Source organism: Lissotriton vulgaris, chromosome 12, assembly GCF_964263255.1.
Source record: "Lissotriton vulgaris chromosome 12, aLisVul1.2, whole genome shotgun sequence".
Taxonomy (NCBI): domain Eukaryota; kingdom Metazoa; phylum Chordata; class Amphibia; order Caudata; family Salamandridae; genus Lissotriton; species Lissotriton vulgaris.
The window spans coordinates 661,385,423-661,407,211 of NC_141700.1; the positions used below are offsets into that span (position 1 = coordinate 661,385,423).

Sequence of the window (21,789 nt, forward strand, 5' to 3'; positions counted from 1 at the left end):
CAAGGCTTTTATTGTCTATTAAATTGAACACAAATGTTTTTAGCTCAGTGCACACCCTGAACTCATGCATTTCAAGGTGCTGGCGTATGGTAATGAATTAAAAGGAAGCATTATGAAATTATTTGCAGCGGTCAGTATCAAACAGTAAGTTCAATAGGGAAGTCAGGATTGGACCTAGGTTTTCTGAGTTTGTGTTGAGCATTTTAGCCACTAAATGGGTGTCTTTCATTCTATGAAGCAGCTCTACTGCTTCATAGGGTTAGATGTTGTGAGGCCTATGGCATACTATAACTCTGCATTATGGAGTATTGCAGTGTGGTCGAAGGCCACCCTGGATGTGCATAGAGACCAAGTTTTCTGTGTGCGTATGTGTAACAATTCCTTGCGTGCAAAAAATTATTTTCAGGAAGTACCCCCTTTTTATGGAGTAGTTTGACAGCACAACTGTCACCAGGCAATTATGTGAGCATCAATTGACAGGGGCTTGGCTCCGCCCAAATGTTGAGATCCATGAGTACGTGTTTTGATTGGGCAGAAGTTGAGTACTTCCACAAAAAGGTGCTTGCCCTCTACACAGCTGTGATCATTATGTTTATTTTTCCATCTGCCTGAGCTTGAATTTTAAGGGGCACAGATATAGTGTTGTAATGATATTTAACGTATCTTAGATAACTAGATAATTTACGATGCTTTTCTCTGGTAGCAGCACAGATGGGAGGAAAGCAGTCATTAATCTACATAGAGTTTTCGGTCTAGCTTGACAGTGCAGCTGTCACCTGACCATTTAATTTACACCAATATTATTCTACAATTCTTTGCTTCCACAGTCATACATATACATTCCCATGCTATTTACTTATAATGATGCACATTACCATACAACATCCCTTTAAACCCAGACCTATTTGCATTGCTAATGCTTGTTCTGCAAAGGAATGGTGTAATTTAGAAGGGATCCTAAAATCACATCAACTTTACTTAAGTGTTCATTGTTGGTATAACGGATGGGCACTGAGGCCTTTAGTGCAGATATTCAAACAACATTGAACAGAGGAAATGGTGAATATGTATTTTAATGTTTTTTCTCTGTGTTTAGCATGTCTTGCATCCATGTCACTCAAAAATGCAGGTGAAGGCAGAAATTTAAGAGGCTGATGCCATTAAGGTGAATGAAGAATGAATACTGCTTTTGGAGGGTGATATTGGTTTGAAATATGGGTGAACCCATTATTGCCCATGGAGGCGTTTTGTTTGTCAAGTGGTTGAATAAGACAAAAGAGTATGCCATCTGCCAAATGTGGTTGAGTTAACATTTATGGTCTTGGAATGAAAATGCTGCTCCGGGTGGTGCTGGTACTGTGACGGTCAGGTGGCAATCCTACATACCTGCCTTGTTTTCAAGACCAAAAAGTCAATTCACCAGCACGGCACAAGGCTTCCCTTTATCCTATGCTGTCACACTTCTGAGTGCATTTCTAGGGATGTTACCCCTTGAAGTGGCAAGATGTGATTATGCTGGGGGTTCTCCAGTAACAGTGTGTGAGTTGCTTAGCCTTCATTAGCTCACAATATTTTTTTAATATTCAGAAGTAGCTCTCACTACAGAAAAAGTTGGAGACTCCTGCCGCAGCTCTTTATGGTTCACAAGTTTTGAAAAGAAACTAGTGCCATAAGCTCATGATCTGTCATCAAGGTGGATAGTTTAGGACTGTGTCACGCATGTGTATGTGTGCGTATGTGTGTGTGTGAGTCTCCTTTATACTCCTGTATGCTATGACTGATCAAAGGAGTGACCCCAGCTCCAGGTCACAACTCCGATCCACTGCTTACTCTCAAATACTTGCACCTTTTATGTAACAGGGTAAGATTTCTCTTACCCAGACTACTGCTCCCTAAATGTACCCTCCCAACATCTACTGCTGTCCACCCCGTAACTGCCAAAGGATGGGAATGTATTCATCTGAACGCACCATTGAGTTTGGAATATATGCTCTGCAATTTCCATGTCAATGTTGGCACAGTTCTCCCTAGTTAGGCTGGAATGAATGTGTGCAGAGCAAACGTCATGCCTTTTGCACTGTGTACAATGTGTTCCCTTTTGGTCAACCACCCTATTGTAGAATGCTGATTCCTTTGGCACACCGTGTGTTTGAACATTGCTTAGTGACGTTCAAGACCTAAGCACATTGATGCAACTTTCCGATGCGTTTGTGTACAGATGTGAGGTTTCAATTTTGGAATTTATCAAATGCTTTGGTGCCTGGCGTACTGCCAGAACCTTAAAGTTTTCAGTTATTAGAGGGCTGTGGCCATGCGGAAACTCTGATTGCATTTCAAGCATTGGCGTGCCCGCAGTAGATGTTCATACATTCACTGGTACTACCACCAACATCTTAGAAAATTGAGTCCTTGGAGCAAAGTTACAGAATCTCTTTGATGTGCGCCCCCTTTACCTTCATAGGCACATATGTAAGGTAGAGACTAGGTAAACGTTACTTTTGATTATGGCAAGTGAATAATTGTCCCGAATCGCTGACGGAGCCTCATTCAGGTATTTAGGGAAACAAATTGAAGATTTGAAACTAAAAATGAATTGATTTGGAAATTAGAATCCAATGATTGTAATCGTGACAAATTTACATCTGTGTTATGATACGGCCTTGATTTAATGACGGCTTTCACAAATCCCCCCCAAATCTTTTTTTTTTAAATTTATGTTTGTGTTTTTATATAGCATGAACTTGGTCATAAGGCTTCCCACCGCTTTGCATGAGCACCAGATTACATTACACAAGGTCAGATTTGTTTCTTATTAGGAACGGGGAGATTATGTAATATGCCCATAATCACAGGATCTTGAGTTCACGCCGTGATTCGAGCATGATCCCCAGTTCCAAGGTTGACTGCTCAGGCGGTTAGGCCATATCTCCTCTCCCCTGCCCCATCCTTTACATGTGCTCCAACTCTTCAGTGATTGCTTGGTCCGGGAATTAAGAGCACCTCTTTTTACTTGGCTATGACAATTGGGTGCACCACACCGAGTCTGATCATCTCTAAGGGTATACAACTGTTTCAACGCAACTTTTACAACGCCTACTTTTTCAAAGCACACCATTACAACGCAGGATCCTTTACAACGAATGCCTTTACAACGCATGACATTACATAGCAGATGCTATTACAATGCATGCCATTACAACGTAAGTATAGGTAAGTATATCATTTTATTTAAACATTTTTTTAATTCCAAATTTTTTTTAATCAATTTAAAAAATATTAAAAATAAATTACATAAATTAATTTAAGTAATTTTATATATATAGTTTTGGGTTATGGGGTACAGGGGTATTATTAGGGTTCAGGGCTAGGTTTGGGTTATGGGGTACAGGGGTATTTTTAGGGTTCAGGGCTGGGTTTGGGTTATGGGCTACAGGGCTATTTTTAGGGTTCAGGGCTGGGTTTGGGTTATGGGGTACAGGGGTATTTTTAGGGTTCAGGGCTAGGTTTGGGTTATGGGGTACAGGGGTATTTTTAGGGTTCAGGGCTGGGTTTGGGCTATGGGGTATAGGGGTATTTTTAGGGTTCAGGGCTGGGTTTGGGTTATGGGGTACAGGGGTATTTTTAGGGTTCAGGGCTGGGTTTGGGTTATAGGGTACAGGGGTATTTTTAGGGTTCAGGGCTGGGTTTGGGTTATGTTGTACAGAGGTATTTTTAGGGTTCAGGGCTGGGTTTGGGTTTTACACTAACTGGATTTTGTATATTATTTTTAAACACCTACACTATTTTTAGAAAATATATAAATATATTTACAAATATATTAATAAAAAAATAATTTAATAAATGTAATAAATAAAATTAAGTAGATATTTATTAATTACATTTGTTAAAAAATAATAAACTTACCTAGACTTACGTTGTAATGGCATGCGTTGTAATAGCATCTGCTATGTAATGTCATGTGTAAAGGCTTTCGTTGTAAAGGATCCTGCGTTGTAAAAATTGTGTTGTAATGGTGTGCGTTGAAAAAGTATGCGTTGTTACGTCATACATCCATCTCTAAGCAACGTAAATACTGGTTGTCAGCTTCAGCTGGTCTCCACTCTGACATGGCTGAAAAAGCCAACATTGCATCTTACATGTGCTGTCTCTCTGCAGCCTTCAAGTATGCAAATTAGCAATCCCATTCATCTAATTTTTAGAGTCATCTTTTGCTTGTCTGTGGTTCAATTTGCATTCTGTGTTTTACTTAAGTCATGCAGTCAAAGTGTCCTTTCTAGATGCTCTGTTTCAATACTCCTACAGGTTAGAAATCCGTGGCCTCATCACGCTGCAGGCACAGCTATCTTTTCCATGCTTTCCAACTGTCCTTCAACTACATGAAAGTATGATTGTGTGACGTTGTGAGATGAGCATTCCCATAACTTAGATTTTTTTTTTAATGGACTTCTCTAGGTTCTCTAGTATAATGATGGTGAAGTTAAAGAAATAGATGTGCAAAAATGGACAGTTGCTGTGGCATGGCACAGCAGCAGGGGAGATTTCCCCCTGCCGTTCAAGGCTACAATCATGGTGGGTAAAGTACCGGTTCTCTGGAGGCGAGTCTGGAATTGAGTGCAAATGAAAGCTACACACTCAAGCTGTACCTCACTGACTAGGCCTATCTAGACGAAACCGGTCTGGGGCGCTCGTATTCCCATCTATCGTGCCTGGCAGTTCATACCCGATTGTTGCTACTGGACCAGGACCAAGACTGATTTGAGACTAATTTGCACATGGCTGTTGTTATGTTATGTTACATAGCATGATTTTGTAACACGCACAGCTACTTATGAGTGTCCCGGCTCGCTGCCTAGCGGGGTGTGGAAAGTGAAATTCAAGAAAATAGATTTATTTTAAGTTTCCTTTTAAAGGCCACTGGGTCCTGGGAAGTACACAGGGCAAGAGGAAGGGCATTCCATGCAACAGCAGCCTTGCAAAGGAGCTGCCCCCTAGCCTCTGAAACTTGAAACGAGGAACCTGTGCAAAGCATAGGGACAAAGATCGCAGGAATCGCACAGGAACATAGAAGGAAAAACTTCTCTGTAGGTAAAGAGGACTGCAACCGTGAAGAGCACGGTGGGCCAGAACTAATGATTTAAATTTAACTCTATCGACCATGGGGAGCCAGTGGAGAGAACCCAGCTGATGTCAAACACTTTTCCTAGCCGCAATGTCCAATAGGAGTCTGGCTGCCGTATTTTGAACCACCTGTAACTTCTTCAACAGGTAACCAGGGAAGCCAGCATAAAGTGCATTGGCATAATCCAGCCGTGACAGAATCAGTGCACAAGTGACCATTTTCCTCGCCACCTGAGGTAAATGGGTGAAAAATCTACCGAGAGTTTTAAGCAGGACGAAACAACAACCAGCCAGCTTCTTAATGTCTGTCGAAAGAGACTCTCATCAAACCATACCCCCAGATTTTTAGCTTTCTTCCCTGATGGGGAAGACAATGGGAACTCAGGAGGCCAGAGCTGGTCTCTAAAATTAGGGGGGAATTTTCCAAATAGCAAGATCTCTGATTTCTCTTCATTGCACTTAAGTTGCGCCTCCGCCAGCCATTTGAAAATAGAGGATCAGCAATGTTGAACCAATAGTACAGAATGTGCATCTTTGTCCAAGGTAAAAAGCAGATGGGTGTCATCAGCATAAGCCATCTCCTTGGCCCCCAACTCCTCCACCAGATATTGTTGTCTGTCTAGAGTGGCATCAGGGGCAAAAAACAATGGACTGGAATGCAGCCGATTGCGATCGAAATGGGTTGAGTTTAATTCAAGCATTCCTTCCATCACCTTGTTTGTTGCAGTAGCCATCCCTATGTATGACGGTTATGCCCAAACTTGGGCACTGTGCTCATGATGCCAATAGAGCTCAAGATATACCTCACTGATAAGGCCCAACGTGGCTAAAACCAGCCAGTATTTCTTTCATTGCCATCTGGAGGAGTCCCGACCTGGCAGTTTGGGCTGGATAGTTTCTGTTGGAGCACGAGTAATGTTTGTTTTCATATGGCTGGTCTCTGTCGAGAGTGGCATGGTGGGCAACAAAGAATGGTCTGGAATATGGCCTGCGCAATGGCCATAAGGTGAGATTTGGTCAAGCATTCCTTCCATCACATTGTTTGTTCCAAATGGACACGTGGCAGACCCTTACTCTTAATTCGAAAAATATTCCCGTACTCTTAATTTTAAAAACATCAGTTTTTTTTAATACAGTACACAAAAAATCAATGTTATGGAATGTAAAGATGAAATAGTGCTAATACACCACTCCAGTGTACAAATGAACAATTTCTTAGGATCCTGCACACCCTATACTCTGCCAGCTCCTCTCCATACCTCCTGGGCAGCTATATGTCAAGTGGGGGTGCATGGTTTAGTGATAACTAGCTTTCCCACAGCCTTAGTAGGTGGTTTTCTTCTGGAGAAACCCAGGTCTGCATCTGCTGAGCAATTTGTCTTTTTTGGGGCACTTAGGAAAAATTCTTTAAAAAATTCTTTACAGCGGTCACAAATACGATGGAAGTGGATAAATACCTGAAAGAAAGACTCTCTCTATTTCACTTGGACCAAGCAGAGTTAAACTTTAGAGGGGCAAATAACAAACATTCAAAAAAGGTTGAGGGATCAGATGCCTTTTCTCCTTTCAAGTCCTGTAAATTTGTTTTGATGTAGTGCTGAAGATTGGTGTTCAGCCTCTTCATAATCAACCCTAAGTGTGGCAAACCTCAACATTGGCAGTGCGATGAAGTGCCTTGGGTGTGTACATGTATAGAGCATAGACTTCTGTACACTATGGGCATATATTTAGTCTTGGTGCTAGTGCACACAGTCCAAGATAGGTACGCATGGAAATTTGCTCAAATGGTAGATTTCCAGGGATGCATATTATCCAACAGGAAAACTTCAGTGGATGGTTCAGTGGAGTCTGCCTGGCAGAAATGAGCTGAGGCACTTTTCTAGTATTCCTAGGGAAAATATCTTCCCTACACAATTCTTGGCTGTATCCAGTGTTCAGTTTGTGAAAGTGGTTGTGGGTAGAAGGCACCGGAACTCATTTCTGGAGGCTAGGACCTATTTTTCGATTCTCACACTTTGACCCAAAGCAAGGGAGAGAAAAGCGAGACAGGAATGGGAAGAGAAAGATGGTGGAATAGCGGCGAAGATCGTAAACGGGGAAAAAAAGAGTCTGCAAGAGTCTGATAGAGTGACTGGAATTGTAGGGTGGTGGAAGAAAGAAGCATGAGATAGAAAAAGACTAGACTGCCTTAATTTCGATCAACCGCCGCATGTGGTAGTGCCCCGCTACTGAAAACACCTTTAGGCTCCTGCATACAATTTTTTTATTAAGTGATGATGTACCGCTCCTTTTCGACTTCTGAAATGCACCTGTTCCCGCTTTTAATGGGATAAAGTAGGATATGTGTGTGCATTCACCTACAAAATGTTTGTGAATATACAAAAGTTATGAATTTCGAGGTGTTCAATACATTTTTCATGCTTACCAACCATTATCTTGCAATCCCAGCTTTCCTGTCACTGTTCCTACATTTAAGTCTGCGGATGGCGTTTATAAAACAATTCTAATAGCGGAAATATTGACTCACCCTGATTCTTTGAGTCCGGACAAGCACTTTACAACCACTGGTAGATTTTCAGGCATATAAGTTCTTCTTACATTTGGAAATAAAACTTTGTGAATTGCCCCAAAAGTAATCTGTCCAAGTACACACACGCTAGTCAGATTGGGAAGTCAAGATTAGACCTCACATTAAAATGTAGGCATTTTACCACCAACTACACCACATCTCCCCTCACCCTTTTCTCAAATTGCCTCTTTTCTCTATTTCATTCAGAACCTTTCTCTTCCTCTCCTCTAACCATTTCCCCCTGCCTACTTACTTTATTCCTTACTTTCCATTTCCTCCCTGCATTTCCTCCCCTTTTGGCCCTTCCTTCTTCCATATTACATCGTTCTTCCTTTGTGTCTTCCTCTGCTTCTCAATTCCACCCTTTCTCCTATTCCGTCTTTTTTTTTTTTTTACTTTCCTCCACTCGTTTCCCACTACCTCACTGTCCTACCTGCTTTGGCTCCCTCACTTTACTAGTCTGTCTTTCTTTTCTACTTCATCAGTTCCTAGCCTGTTTACCTTCTTCTTCATCAATTCCTTAACGACATTTCTCCTCCTTTTCAGGTCTCATCTGAGACAGGGCATGCTCTGTCATTTGGTTGTTATTTAATTAATTATTATTATTATTATTATGTTTCTTATATAGCGCCAGAATCGACCCCCGAAGGGGTATCTCCGCGCTTGCCTTGGGAACCCGTCCTGGATTTTCCCTGTGAGATAGCCCCTACAGGGCATCCCCAAGGTGAAAGCCAGGCATCCCGCCGTGGGGGGGCTGTTGTGGAGATTAAGCAAGCTTAATGCCCAGATTTGCAGAGTGTGAACCCATGATTAGGTCAGGCACCGAAGCGAGAATTATCGAGTCCATGGACATTTGAGCTCAAGACCCTGCCGCGTCGGGAATTGAACCCTCGTCCCGGGTCTGACCTCTGCTTCAGGGTCTGCCTGCTCTAACCAGTGAGCCACACTTCTCCACTTTTAGGCCCCCCCATTTGCTTACCATTGGTTGGTGTCATTGTTGCACTAATTTCTTTGCTTCTCTTTGGTCATCGTGTGCCAGCTTCACTTCCTCTTCGTAAGGTTTTTTATGGTATGTGGCGGAGGTACTTGGTATTGACTGAGTCTGGCACCTCAGTGAATAAATTCATCCACTTCAGGAATCTTTGTTTGACCTCATAATCACATGTTAAAATCTCAGTAGGAATCATCTTTCTGTTGTCTGTAAAATGAGTACCCTTGAGTTAGGTATCAACAAATGCATGTAATGCATGGGATTCTCCAGTCTCTTTATTAAAAGCCTGTCTCTAATTTCTTTATAATTGGCAACGTGTGACACAACCGGTTGCTGAATATATGTGGGATAAAGTGCACCCTACAATACATTATAAGGATATTGTAAGTCCCCGAGGATTTCTATGGCCATTTAGAGTAGCAAGGCCAAAGGCGGAGTTCCATAATAAGGTTATGGAACTCCAAGGTGACTCGCTGTAATACCTTATTACACTTGAGTTCTGATGTCACAATGCCTGCTGCCAGAGCCATCAATCAAGGAGAAAAGCAATGCAAGTCACAGAGACTAATGGAATCAGCCGTTTCGAAACATGAATTTTCTTTCTTTTGCCCTGTTTTTCTATCTGCACTGAGGCAGAAAGATGATATGTATGATAACAAGTTTATTTTTATCACTACATAAGTAATTATAGAAAAGTTAGAATTTTTCTGCAATGTTTCTACACATTCCAAGCTTTTGAACCATTAAAAAGAAAAAAACTTACTTGTGTTAAACCAATTCTTATATCTTTTTCCAAAAAGTATCAAACAGCTTTGTTGATATGTTTGATTTTTCTATAGAGATTCTATTTTTATTTCATGTTGCAAACATGCGCTTTCTTTCATTTGAAAGCAATACACACTAAAGATTTCAGTGGTTTTTAGGACAATTGAAGGTGTGAACATGTATTGTAAGGAATAAAGTACCCTCTGCTGTACCTGATAAGGATATTACAAGTCACCTCGGCATTCAATAACCTTATAAAGGAACTATGCCTTCATCCTCGTTGCTCTATATGGTCTTGGAACTCCTCCGTAACTTGCAATATCCTTATAATGTACAGCTGGGGAAACTCCCATATATAATCAGTGCCAAGATCCCTCATGGGGTGCTTGTGTGCTTCACCAGTACATGTTGTATTGTGTTGTGCTGTTTTAGGTTATGTTTTAGGTTATGTTTTATATTATTTTAATATCAATATTTCTGAATAGGTTGGATGGGTGGAAATTGGTATATTTTTTACACTTTTGTTTCATGCTAGTTCAATCAAAAACAAATGCGTAATGTGTGTTTTACTAGCCGCTGGACTTCTCATGAAAAAAATGGAGTTTTGAACTCTGACAACATATCTACATGTTATTGACTCAATGAGGTCGTCCACCAACAGGCACTTCATAGTCATTTTATTTTCCTGTCCCATTGACACCAATGAGAGGGAGGAAGTCCACAGGCTTATTCCTTGACTGTCAAACTAGGGACCTAAATTCTACACCTGACCAGATCATTTGATTCTGGACAGTCCTTTCTCTTTCTGTGTCTCACTTCTCCTATCTATCAACTTAAAGAGTGACTAGAAATGTTCTCAACCCCAGTATTTAGTGTCAATAAAAAACACTGTATCTGTGCTTTCAATGGTCTATCTGGTTCAGCACTGTGGTTATTGCTTGTGTGGTTTGTCTTTGTGGAAACTAAAGGGTTCTGTTGCCTTGCATTGTGGAGTTCCATGTGAATCATTGTGGTGCACACCTGTGATATCCAAATGAATTGATCATGGACCCTTTGTGGTCAAGGTCAGCAGCATCCTAATGTGAGTTGTTTTACCTACAGCTGAAGCCTGCAGCACAACTGAAGATGGGGATGAGCCTCTTCACTGTCCCACCGGGTACGAATGTCACATCATAAACCCTGGCAACCCAGCGGAGGGGATCCCTAACAGAGGCCAATGTATCAAACAACGTGGAAACTCAGGTTAGTGATCAAGGAAAGAACTTTTCATGCTGAGCTGAAGTGGAACCCTGCAGAGTAGAGACATTAGTCAGGCCTCCAGTTATAAATTTTAAGGTCATACCCAAACTTCAACAATTTGATGTTTTCAAATGTCCTCTGCATACTTCTGCACTTTCCCATTCCGTACTCATTTGGGAGTACCTGAAAGGTGAGCAATTTATATGTTTGATTCTAGGGCACCGGGATCCTGGTCGTGCACTTCTCATTACTTATAGTAATAAAGTCATTGGTCTAAGTATGTGTTGTGCCAAGGCATCCAATCTTGCACATTGAAGTACACGTGATAACTTAGAACCATTGTATATTGATTCAATATTGTAGAAGCATACAACTTGGTGCTCAGACTTAACTAACTAGTCGGTTTGCAGCTGCCTTTGCTTACATCCTTGTCATCTCTCGAGCCCAAGATACCCACGCCTGCTCTCCTTTGGGTCTCCAGATACCCAACGGCATCATAAAAAAGGTGAATGCTGCTTGCACCTACTCCTTTAACTCCACCAACTTTTAGTTTGTAGGACCTAAGAGTAATGGAAGAAAATCAGGTGATACTGGTAGTACGCCCCTCACCTTATTCCTCTACTGCAGATCTCTCAAGTCCAAAAGTAACCATAGTAAAGGCAGATGTTTCCGGCGTGTGCCTCCTACACCTCATCCATCTCATCCTTGCCTGAAAAGGAAAGGTTATTGATTCTGGCATCACCATCTTCCCTTTGAAAACCAGGGACTCAGTGGAATCAGAGGATAGGTTGGTTCTTTATGTAAAAACCTTTTTGCCTTCTCCTACCTCCATGAGTTCTCTAAAGCCTGAAGAGAACTAATGGAAAGGTGTCTATCGGACTCATATTGAGAAACTGCTTGTCTCCTCCATACTTTTGTTTTCCACCTCTACAAATATTCAAGTATCAGGGACCTGAGGAATGGTCAAAGCTGCCACTTCAGACATCAAATTCCCTTTGCCTCCTTCAGTTTCTAGGATGTGATGGGACAACAACACTTGCAAATGCTGCCAGCACCACCCTTCCTCACCTCTCTATGTCTCTAAAAATGAAAGAAGAGAGCAAAACTAAAAGAGCTTTCAGCGCCATCTTCCCAAGATTGCATTACTTCCTGCAGGTCTTTAGGACATAAGAGATGGTGAAGATAGGCAACTGTTATGTCTGTAATACAGAATCACTGCTGAGCAAGCTGGGTGCTACCTGCTTTCTTGTAAAGAGAGAAGGGATCCACCTGCTGTCACATGAGGCTGCAAGAAGGCAACCTGATAGTGTGGATGTAGGTTGACAGGAAACACCAGGTCGTTTTGTATGTTTGCGTTTTTGAATGGGCGGAGCCATGAGCGAGATGGTTGACAGATGACACTGGGGACTTATGTACGATGGGATTACTTAATTATAACATACTCCATCGCTCATGGCATTAGCTGGTGGTGACAGGCAGTATATGCCACTTACAGCAGAAGGTATTCTGCTAGTATCATATTCCACCCAAAGTTAAGAAATGGGCAGTGCATAAAGAAAAATCCATTATCACCCTACTGTCACTTGTATGCATGTATGTATGTGGTATTTCTATAGTGCGCCTTTGCCAAGAGGCAGTGCATTTGTAAATGTAATGATGATACTTGTAAAGCACACTGTTACCCCATCTCGGGGTGTCCTGGCGCTGAAGACCGCTGGGGAACCCGTCCTGGCTTTCCCTGTGAGATGGTCCCTTCTGGGTATCTCCAAGGTGAAACCAGGCATCCTCAGTGTCTGTGTGGGGCTGTTGTAGAGATGAGGCAAGCTTAATGCCCAGAGTTGCCGAATGTGATCCCTGGTTAGAGTAGGCACCGAGGCGAGAATTATCGAGTCCGTTGACCCTGGTCCACGACCCTGCCGCGTCGGGAATTGAACCCTGGTCCCGGGCCGTTCTCTGCTTCCGGATCTGCCGCCTCTAACCAGTGAGCCACACCACTCCACTGTAGCTAATTTGTCGACTGCTAATTTGTCGACTGCTAATACACAATGATGTAGTCTTCTTTAAAGAGATGCACCTTCAACTCTTTAATTCTTACGGAGAGGAGAGGTCTTCATTTGTTTTTTCCCTTTGGAGGTTGGATGGATGTAGGGAGAGGTGTCAGGACGCCAGCCATGATCATGCTTATCTTATTCGTGGGTGCACAGTGGAGGACGGAAAAGTACCAGAATGCACAAGATGTGACCTCACTCTTCTCACACTGGTCCTCCAGGGTTGTGAGACATTACAGAAAGTAGATCCTTGAGTTAAACATGCAGAACTTGAAGTTGTCCACATAGAGTTCCCAGTGTATCTGATCCATTTTTCTGTTGATTCCCAGTCTCTAGAAAACACAAACAGGGACACAAACATCACTTTGTTGTGACCTCTAACACTGATGTCTCTCAAATTGTGTTCCCCTCTTTTAGATGGACGCAGCTTGAGGCATAAATATTACAAGGAACATTTAGGTAAGAATATTTATACACATTGACTAACATTTATCAATATTTGTTACATTTTGAGACTGCTCCTTAACTAAACGGTTCAGGGGATTAGAACACTCTCAAATGGAAAAAACAGATGATGGCTGGCAAATAATCATTGGTATCGTTAATATAGTTTAAAATTATGTGACTTGTTCTATCTGAAAGCATTGTTTTATTAAACTCATCAAACGAATCAACGTCTTTACACGTTCAACCTAGCACAAGAAGCTGGCCTTTCTTGAATTGTTGAAAGTGTGGCATTGGGTTCATACTGCAGGACTGGCTAGGCCAGCACTTGTTGAAGTGGTGTGCGCCTTAGGTCCTTAAGAGTCATGTCGCAGGACTGACTAACCAGGCACTTGTTGAAGTTGTGTGTGTCTGGGTCTTAGTGGTACTTATGTGCGTGCATATGCTATTCCTGTGAAAATTCCAATTGAAACAAAATGGCTGAGAACAGTGGGTCATGAGGGTGGGTATGTGTGATTGGGTAATTCTGCACCTAATTATAAGTTTGTTAAAGACTATTATCTGTATACTTAACTTTGAAATAACCAGAGGTCAAAAAGTTTAACTTTAAATGCTTATTGCTTATGATTTATTTGTTATTGATTCTTTGTTTTTATACCACAATATTGAGGTTTCAATATTACACTTCCAAAATATTGTATCCATGTTTTTGACTACCAGCACCAAAAAATTGTCAAGGTTACTATATATGGATTTTCAAATAGTAAATATGTGCATCCCTATATATATTTATTTGATGATAAGTTGATAAATGATACATTTATTAGGATAAATTGGCAGGTGAGTATTACTATCCCAATATTGGACATTCATCTGATTCTTCTATTGAGTGCAATAAAGATGTACGTCTCGAGGTGCTTTGTACATGTGGGGGTACAAGCACATGCTGAGGGTATGTGGATACACTCCTGTTCACGGGGCAACTTATGCAGTCAGGGAAACACTATTGTCCTGGTAAGGGCCAACTATGAGTGTTGAAGTTAGGTATTTGAGGAAGAGATATGTTTTAGTGAAGTGCCGAAGGTCTGACTGATTGTGCAGGTCATGATGTCCAACCGAGGCTTTTCCACAAGATGTCTAGGCCAATCAACCGGCAAAGCAGTATAATAGGCCATTCTAGACAGAATGAGCACTTGCATCATATCTTTCCAACAGTATGGAGGTAGGTAAGGCAATATTGTCCTAATAATGCATAGGAGATGGAAACCAGTGGTGCAGATGGATTTGACGTGAAATCAGAAATGTTGGAGTTTTAGCCAGACATGTATGTTTAGACCTTAAGTCCTGTGATGGTTGATACCAAGAAAATTAAAATGCCAAATATATATCCTTGTCGGTGTCATAGACTGTCTTATGGCAGAGACATAAGCTCCTTAAAATAACTCATACACTCTGTTCATCACCACCCCCTTTTTGTAAATCGTTTTTGGCCACTATAGGTGTGGCAGGGTATACTCAGACATGAGTCCCTTTCTCACTGCTCCATCAGGATTCAAGCAAGCCAGGCCGAAGAAGGCTGAAATGCCAGAAACCGCTCCCCGGTAGCTTGTCTCCTTTCTGGTGAAGAATTGGCTTGGTAGTTTAGTCTGCCCTGTTCCCATGATGCACTGGGCCAGGGACAGACTGATTTGCATATAGCCAGGTTCTGAGCTGGGATGGGGCAGTGAGATAAATAACGGTGATGGATCAAGCCCTGATCTTTGGACTGGGTAAGAGTGATCTGTTTAACTCAGACACTCTGTTCATCACCACCCCCTTTTTGTAAATCGTTTTTGGCCACTATAGGTGTGGCAGGGTATACTCAGACATGAGTCCCTTTCTCACTGCTCCATCAGGATTCAAGCAAGCCGGGCCGAAGAAGGCTGAAATGCCAGAAACCGGTCCCCGGTAGCTTGTCTCCTTTCTGGTGAAGAATTGGCTTGGTAGTTTAGTCTGCCCTGTTCCCATGATGCACTGGGCCAGGGACAGACTGATTTGCATATAGCCAGGTTCTGAGCTGGGATGGGGCAGTGAGATAAATAACGGTGATGGATCAAGCCCTGATCTTTGGACTGGGTAAGAGTGGTCTGTTTAACTCAGACACTCTGTTCATCACCACCCCCTTTTTGTAAATCGTTTTTGGCCACTATAGGTGTGGCAGGGTATACTCAGACATGAGTCCCTTTCTCACTGCTCCATCAGGATTCAAGCAAGCCGGGCCGAAGAAGGCTGAAATGCCAGAAACCGGTCCCCGGTAGCTTGTCTCCTTTCTGGTGAAGAATTGGCTTGGTAGTTTAGTCTGCCCTGTTCCCATGATGCACTGGGCCAGGGACAGACTGATTTGCATATAGCCAGGCTCTGAGCTGGGATGGGGCAGTGAGATAAATAACGGTGATGGATCAAGCCCTGATCTTTGGACTGGGTAAGAGTGGTCTGTTTAACTCAGACACTCTGTTCATCACCACCCCCTTTTTGTAAATCGTTTTTGGCCACTATAGGTGTGGCAGGGTATACTCAGACATGAGTCCCTTTCTCACTGCTCCATCAGGATTCAAGCAAGCCGGGCCGAAGAAGGCTGAAATGCCAGAAACCGGTCCCCGGTAGCTTGTCTCATTTCTGGTGAAGAATTGGCTTGGTAGTTTAGTCTGCCCTGTTCCCATGATGCACTGGGCCAGGGACAGACTGATTTGCATATAGCCAGGTTCTGAGCTGGGATGGGGCAGTGAGATAAATAACGGTGATGGATCAAGCCCTGATCTTTGGACTGGGTAAGAGTGGTCTGTTTAACTCAGACACTCTGTTCATCACCACCCCCTTTTTGTAAAATATATATCCTTGTCGGTGTCATAGACTGTCTTATGGCAGAGACATAAGCTCCTTAAAATAACATATTTTAGTTAATAGCAATCAGGGAAGTTTTTTGCGCGTGGCTAGAGAGGGAAGCACTCCTATTTAACCCAAGATTCATCCTTGCAGTTGCATTTTGAAGCAATTGCAATGTGTGCACAAGATGTCTAGGCCAATCAACCGGCAAAGCAGTATAATAGGCCATTCTAGACAGAATGAGCACTTGCATCATATCTTTCCAACAGTATGGAGGTAGGTAAGGCAATATTGTCCTAATAATGCATAGGAGATGGAAACCAGTGGTGCAGATGGATTTGACGTGTTCTATGAAATATAGACTTGTGCCAATCATTACTCGTCGATATCGAGCATGGGGCAAAGAGATGCCAGAGCCCTTAAAGTTTCAGACCACCACCCGTTGGTGCATGCAGAAGCTGACCCAAACACAATAATTTCTGTTTTATTACAGTTTTGGAATAAGGACATTTGCCTGAAGCATTGTAGGGCTTGGGTCCTTGGAGCTAGCGCTCTGCTGCACTTCATTATTCTTTTCGGATTGAAAGCGGAAAAAATTGTATTTTAAAATTTGTAACTCTGTGATTTAAAACATTGTTGAGCCCGCGCTCATTTTAAACATTGTGACTTAGACTTTGTAGAGCCTGCGCTCACCTTTTTAAAATACTCTCGTAGTCTCCCACACACCTTGTGCACTCGTTCTCCCCATTCCACCGCAGCCGTTCATGCTGTTTGAGTGGAGGGAGTATTCTCGAGGCCACCGCACCCTCACTTCCTGCACTGACACACTAGAGCGGCCATTTTGGGCAGGGTTGGCGATCTAGTGGTTGCAGGGAATCAAACTATAAACTCATAGCATGGTGCTGACGCGCAGCGCACGCGTGGAGCGGGAGTGCCGGCGGCGCGCCAAAGGCAAGCCCGTCTGCGCCCTCCGCGCCCCCCAGAGCGCCCATCGGCCAGAAACCCTGTCCAAGCCAAAGCAGAAAATCGTAACCCTGTCTCATACTCATCTGAGGAGTTAAGCGGATTAGAGGTAACTCTCCCACCTGCTTGCCCCTCGACCTAGCAGCTAAAGACCTGGAGAAATGTCCACACTGCAACTTTGTATTCAGTCACAATGCTGTGCCCTTAGTGCCATCAACTTCACTCTACAAGTTTTGGAGCATTAATTGCCACTCTCTGCCAAAAAACAGAGACCACATTTTCGATCTCCTAACTTCCGCCCAACCAGATGCTCTGTTCTTGACAGAAACCTGGCTTCATGCCAGTTCTGGTCCGGATGTGGCTAGTGCCCTGCCACCCGGCTATGTCATCGTTAGACAAGACAGAGACTCTGGGAAAGATGGCGGGATAGCGATCATTTTTAAGGCTACTCACTCCTGTCAATTGGAAGCTCTTCCATTCCCCGACTGTGAAGCCACTTTGTTTAAACTCGCGGTTTCCCCTCAATTGACACTATCGGGAATGCTTATTTACTGCCCTCGCGATAAATCTACTCAGTGGCTATCATTGTTTGCCGAGCGAGTAGCCCCATTTGCGCTGAAGTCAGCCAATTTCACGATTCTGGGGGACTTGAACCTCCATTTAGAAGACACTCAAAACAGCTTAAGTAGTATGTTCTTATCTGACTGTGAAGCCATTAACCTAATACTACGCAACCAGGGCCCGACTCACTAGGCTGGTCATTTACTCGATCCAGTTATATCAAATATTTTGTTTGACTGCAGTGCCCCTGCTCTTCCCCTTGACTGGTCAGACCATTTTGCCATCTATTTTAGCCTGACTGTAGAGAGCGCTAGGAAAGCGACTCTCTCTGGCACTACGGGCAGTTATAGAGCTTGGACTAAGCTGAATATTCCTGCGTTTAACGCCGCACTGCTTGCCAGCCGCCCGACCCTAACCTAATGTGTACTTCTTTAAATCAGGAAGTTTTCCATTGGCTGACCTCTAACATTCACTGCCATCTGCCGTTAAGCTCCAGACGACCCATCACACATCTTCCTCCAGCTCCGTGGTTCACGGACGATTTGAAAATTCTGAAATCCAAATGTAAACAGCAGGAGAGATCCTGGAGAAAAACATACACCCTAAGTGATAAACAGACATATTGCTCAGAGCTTAGGCAGTACCACCGAGCCTGCAGAAAGGCGAAAGCCTCCCATGTCTCGGAGTCTATTAACAGTGCCATTAGTCGGCCGAAAGTTCTCTTCTCAATGGTGAAGAAGCTAGCAGGCTCAAACACTTCTCCTACCCCCCCCTGCTTTGGGGGAAATTCAATGTAATGAAATTGCCGACTTTTTTATATCTAAAGTCGACACGATCTACAATTCCCTATCTTCTGCTCCCTCCAGGACACTTCTTGACCTTACCATTCTGGGAACACATGGCTCTCCATCCCATGTGTTACAGATTTCAGAGTGGCCCCAGTTTCATCAAAGCTCGCTTCGGGACTGCATGGCCAAGGTAAATTCAGGCTCACCCCTGGACCCAATAAATATTGATATTGTTCGACAGCTTTCCCCTGATCTACTCCTGGTCATTCAAGAGCTCCTGAATTCCTCATTACGGGAATCCATTGTCCCGGATGAATGGAAAAGAGCCAAGGGGGTTCCGCTCTTGAAAAAACCTGGTGCGGATCCCAAGACACTTTCTAACTACCGCCCCATCTCCTTGTTGCCTATGTTCTCAAAGATCTTGGAGAGGCACATCAAAACACATCTCACCTCCCATGTAGAGACTACAGGCTTCCTCCACCCGTCCCAATCTGGGTTCCGCACCCATTTTTCCACGGAAACCACCTTCTTGGGGGTTACTGAGAATTTGCGTTCTCGCCTCGACCAGGGCGAAACCTCGGCGCTTATTCTTTTAGACTTAAGCACCGCATTTGATACGGTTTCGCACCCTGTCCTTCTGAAAGCATTGAAGACGGCCGGGGTGACTGGTCCTGCATTGGCTTGGCTGTCCTCTTTTCTGAGCGGCCGCTCATTCCAGGTCATTTCTTCCAACTCCTCCTCCTCTGTTCGCTCGTCTGCGTATGGGGTGCCCCAGGGGTCCTCACTGAGCCCTATGCTCTTTAACATCTATGTGAGGCCCCTGGCAACCATCGTGGAAGACGCTGGTCTTTCCCTCTACTCATACGCAGACGACACCCAAATCATCTTTTCCCTCTCCTCGGCTAAACCGTGTGCCCCGTCTGCTCTCAAACAAAGGCTTAGCCGAGTGGCAGAGTAGATGCAGACTAACCTCTTGAAACTGAATGGAGATAAGACGGAGGTGGTCATTCTGGGCAAGCATAAACATCTTTGGGGCCCACAACACTGCCTGTTGCGCAGGTACGGAACCTTGGTTTTGCTGGATGACTCGCTCTCTATGCGGCACCAAGTAGTCAGAGTTTCCATCCTAGGGTGGCTTCGCCAAATCCTCTGGATGCTCCCGGACTCGACAAGGCGCACTGTGGTCCAGGCTTTGGTCACCTTGCGCCTGGACTACGGCAATGTGCTTTACCTTGGAGCCACCGTGGAGTCCCAGAGGGAACTCCAGCTTGTTCAGAACTCGGCCGCCCATTTCCTATGCAATGTCCCATGGAGATCCTCTATCTCCCCCTATCTTAAAGATCTACACTGGCTCCGCATCAAAAGCCGAATCAAATTGAAGGCCCTCTGCTTCATGTCTAAGATTAAGCAGGGGCTAGCTCCAGCCTACCTCCAGTCTCTTGTCCAACTATACTCTCCATCTCGTCTTCTCAGATCCTCTTCTCAAGGGAACTTTCTGATTCCACGTTTTAAATTGACAAGAATAGGCGGACGCTCCTTCTCCTGTCTGGCTCCTAAACTGTGGAACTCTCTCTCAGCTGCACTGAAACTAGAACCATCCTTGATGAAATTTCGCAAACATCTAAAAATTTGGCTCTTGCCTCAATGATAACTGATGGACTCATGTCATTGCTACCTCAAGTGGCGCCGGGAGACCCCATGTGGGTAGCTGAGCGCATCATAAGTGCAATTACAATTACAATTTTAAGGTCATCTTTCCTGAAGCTTCATGGAGACAATGTCCAAGGTTGTGAGCAGTCCCAGTTGTGTCCTCATCTAGTCTAACAATCATCTGGATGTCATCTGCATAAGTATGGAATCGATTGCCGAGTGATTGGGTGAGTGAGGAAAGAGGGGTCACATAAAGATTAAATAGAGTAAGAGCTATTGGCTTTGCCAGTCAACGTCTGTCAGCCATGTTGTGTAATAGCATCATAGCGCTTCTTTGACTGACTTTCAGCCATGTTGACCAGCAGCCATGTAGCTATACAACATGACTAGAAGACATTATGAGAGCCAATTGCCCTCGCATTGCACTTTTAGACACACTGCAAAGCATCTGCGCTGTTGTACAGCATGGCTAACAAACATTGCCAAAGCCAATAGCACTCATAAGTTAGACCTTTTGGCTTTGCCAATGTTTATTGAGGGCTGTAGCTTATTTTTCATCATCGGACAAGAATAGGTCACGTTACAACGCATGCGATACATCGCATGCCATCACAACGCGGTTGTTACAATGATTGCGTTGTTACATTGCACTCCATTACAACGCAAGTCGTTACAGCGACTTGCTGTAGGGGACGCTGGATGTTGGAATAGTATAATTTACTATTCAAACTCCAGTTTGTGCAACAGTAGGGAAGATGTTGGATTTTAAATCCAACACCTTCTACCCCCTACAGCAAGTTGTTGTAACGACTTGCATTGTAATGGTTTGCGATGTAACAACGCAGTCGTTGTAACAACCGCGTTGTAATGGCATGCGATTTATTGCATACGATGTAAACAATGTTACTCCCGGACACCAGAGTAGGAGAGAGAAAGTGGGAAGAAGAAAAAAGGAGAAAGAGAAACACAGAAAAACAGTGACAAATGGAAGAAGCAGAGATGGGAAAAGAACCCAGAGAGTAAGATACAGAGGTAGGAAATGTGGAGATGGAAGAGGCATAAATGACATTAAAAGTAGGCATTCTTGGTATGTGGTGCCCCAGAATTCTGCAGCCTGAGCAATGGCCTTCTGAGTAAAAATAAATTGGCCCCTCAAATTATTATTTTATTTATTTATGTATGTGTTTAAGAACTTATTTTTTTATCCACCGGTTAAGCATTATCTTTAACACTGTACTCTGATACATTTTTGCTTCATGCTCATTGTCCTTCTTGCCCTTTCCTTTCTCTAGAAAAGCAACATTCCTTGCATTTGGTTCAAAGACAATGTTATCACATACTGCCATTTGCTCGGGATTTAACAAGCAGTACAGCCTGTTTGTTCCCAGCAGCTTATTAATGATTGTTATCTCTATAAACTGGGCTCTGAAACTGAAGCCGGATTCCTGGCAAAACGTAGAGGTTAAGAGGGGGGTGTGGCTTAGAGCCACAAGTTGTCTAATCTCCTTGTTCCAGTGTGAGATCCAACGTCAGCGTCTATCTGGTCGGTGGGGGAGCTGACGGGATCGTGGACGGTAGCTTAGGGTCTGTGTGGGAGCTCCAGTCAAGTAAATCTAGAGAAGAAGGCCTGAGCCGCACCACAGAGACCATTTCCAAACTGGGAGCAATGTGGCCACCTGCCAAAGCATGGCAGCGTGCAGTGGCAGGGATGGGCCAAGCAGCCGCATTGCCGGAGAAGTGGAGGGCTGCTGTGAGGCCTGTAGCATGAAGTGTAATGGCACTGAGCCCTCT

At 43.7% G+C, this 21,789-nt stretch overlaps 1 protein-coding gene across 1 annotated transcript in view; it reads left to right on the top strand.

Moving 5' to 3' along the window:
• The window catches only part of WFDC1 (WAP four-disulfide core domain 1), a 287,906-nt gene that overhangs the window by 199,707 nt on the left and 66,410 nt on the right, over positions 1-21,789 (top strand). The window contains exons 4-5 of the mRNA XM_086945836.1: positions 10,545-10,685; positions 13,148-13,189. Coding sequence (XP_086801962.1) covers positions 10,545-10,685; positions 13,148-13,189 — 183 coding nt within the window. The remainder of the gene's footprint in view (positions 1-10,544; positions 10,686-13,147; positions 13,190-21,789) is intronic.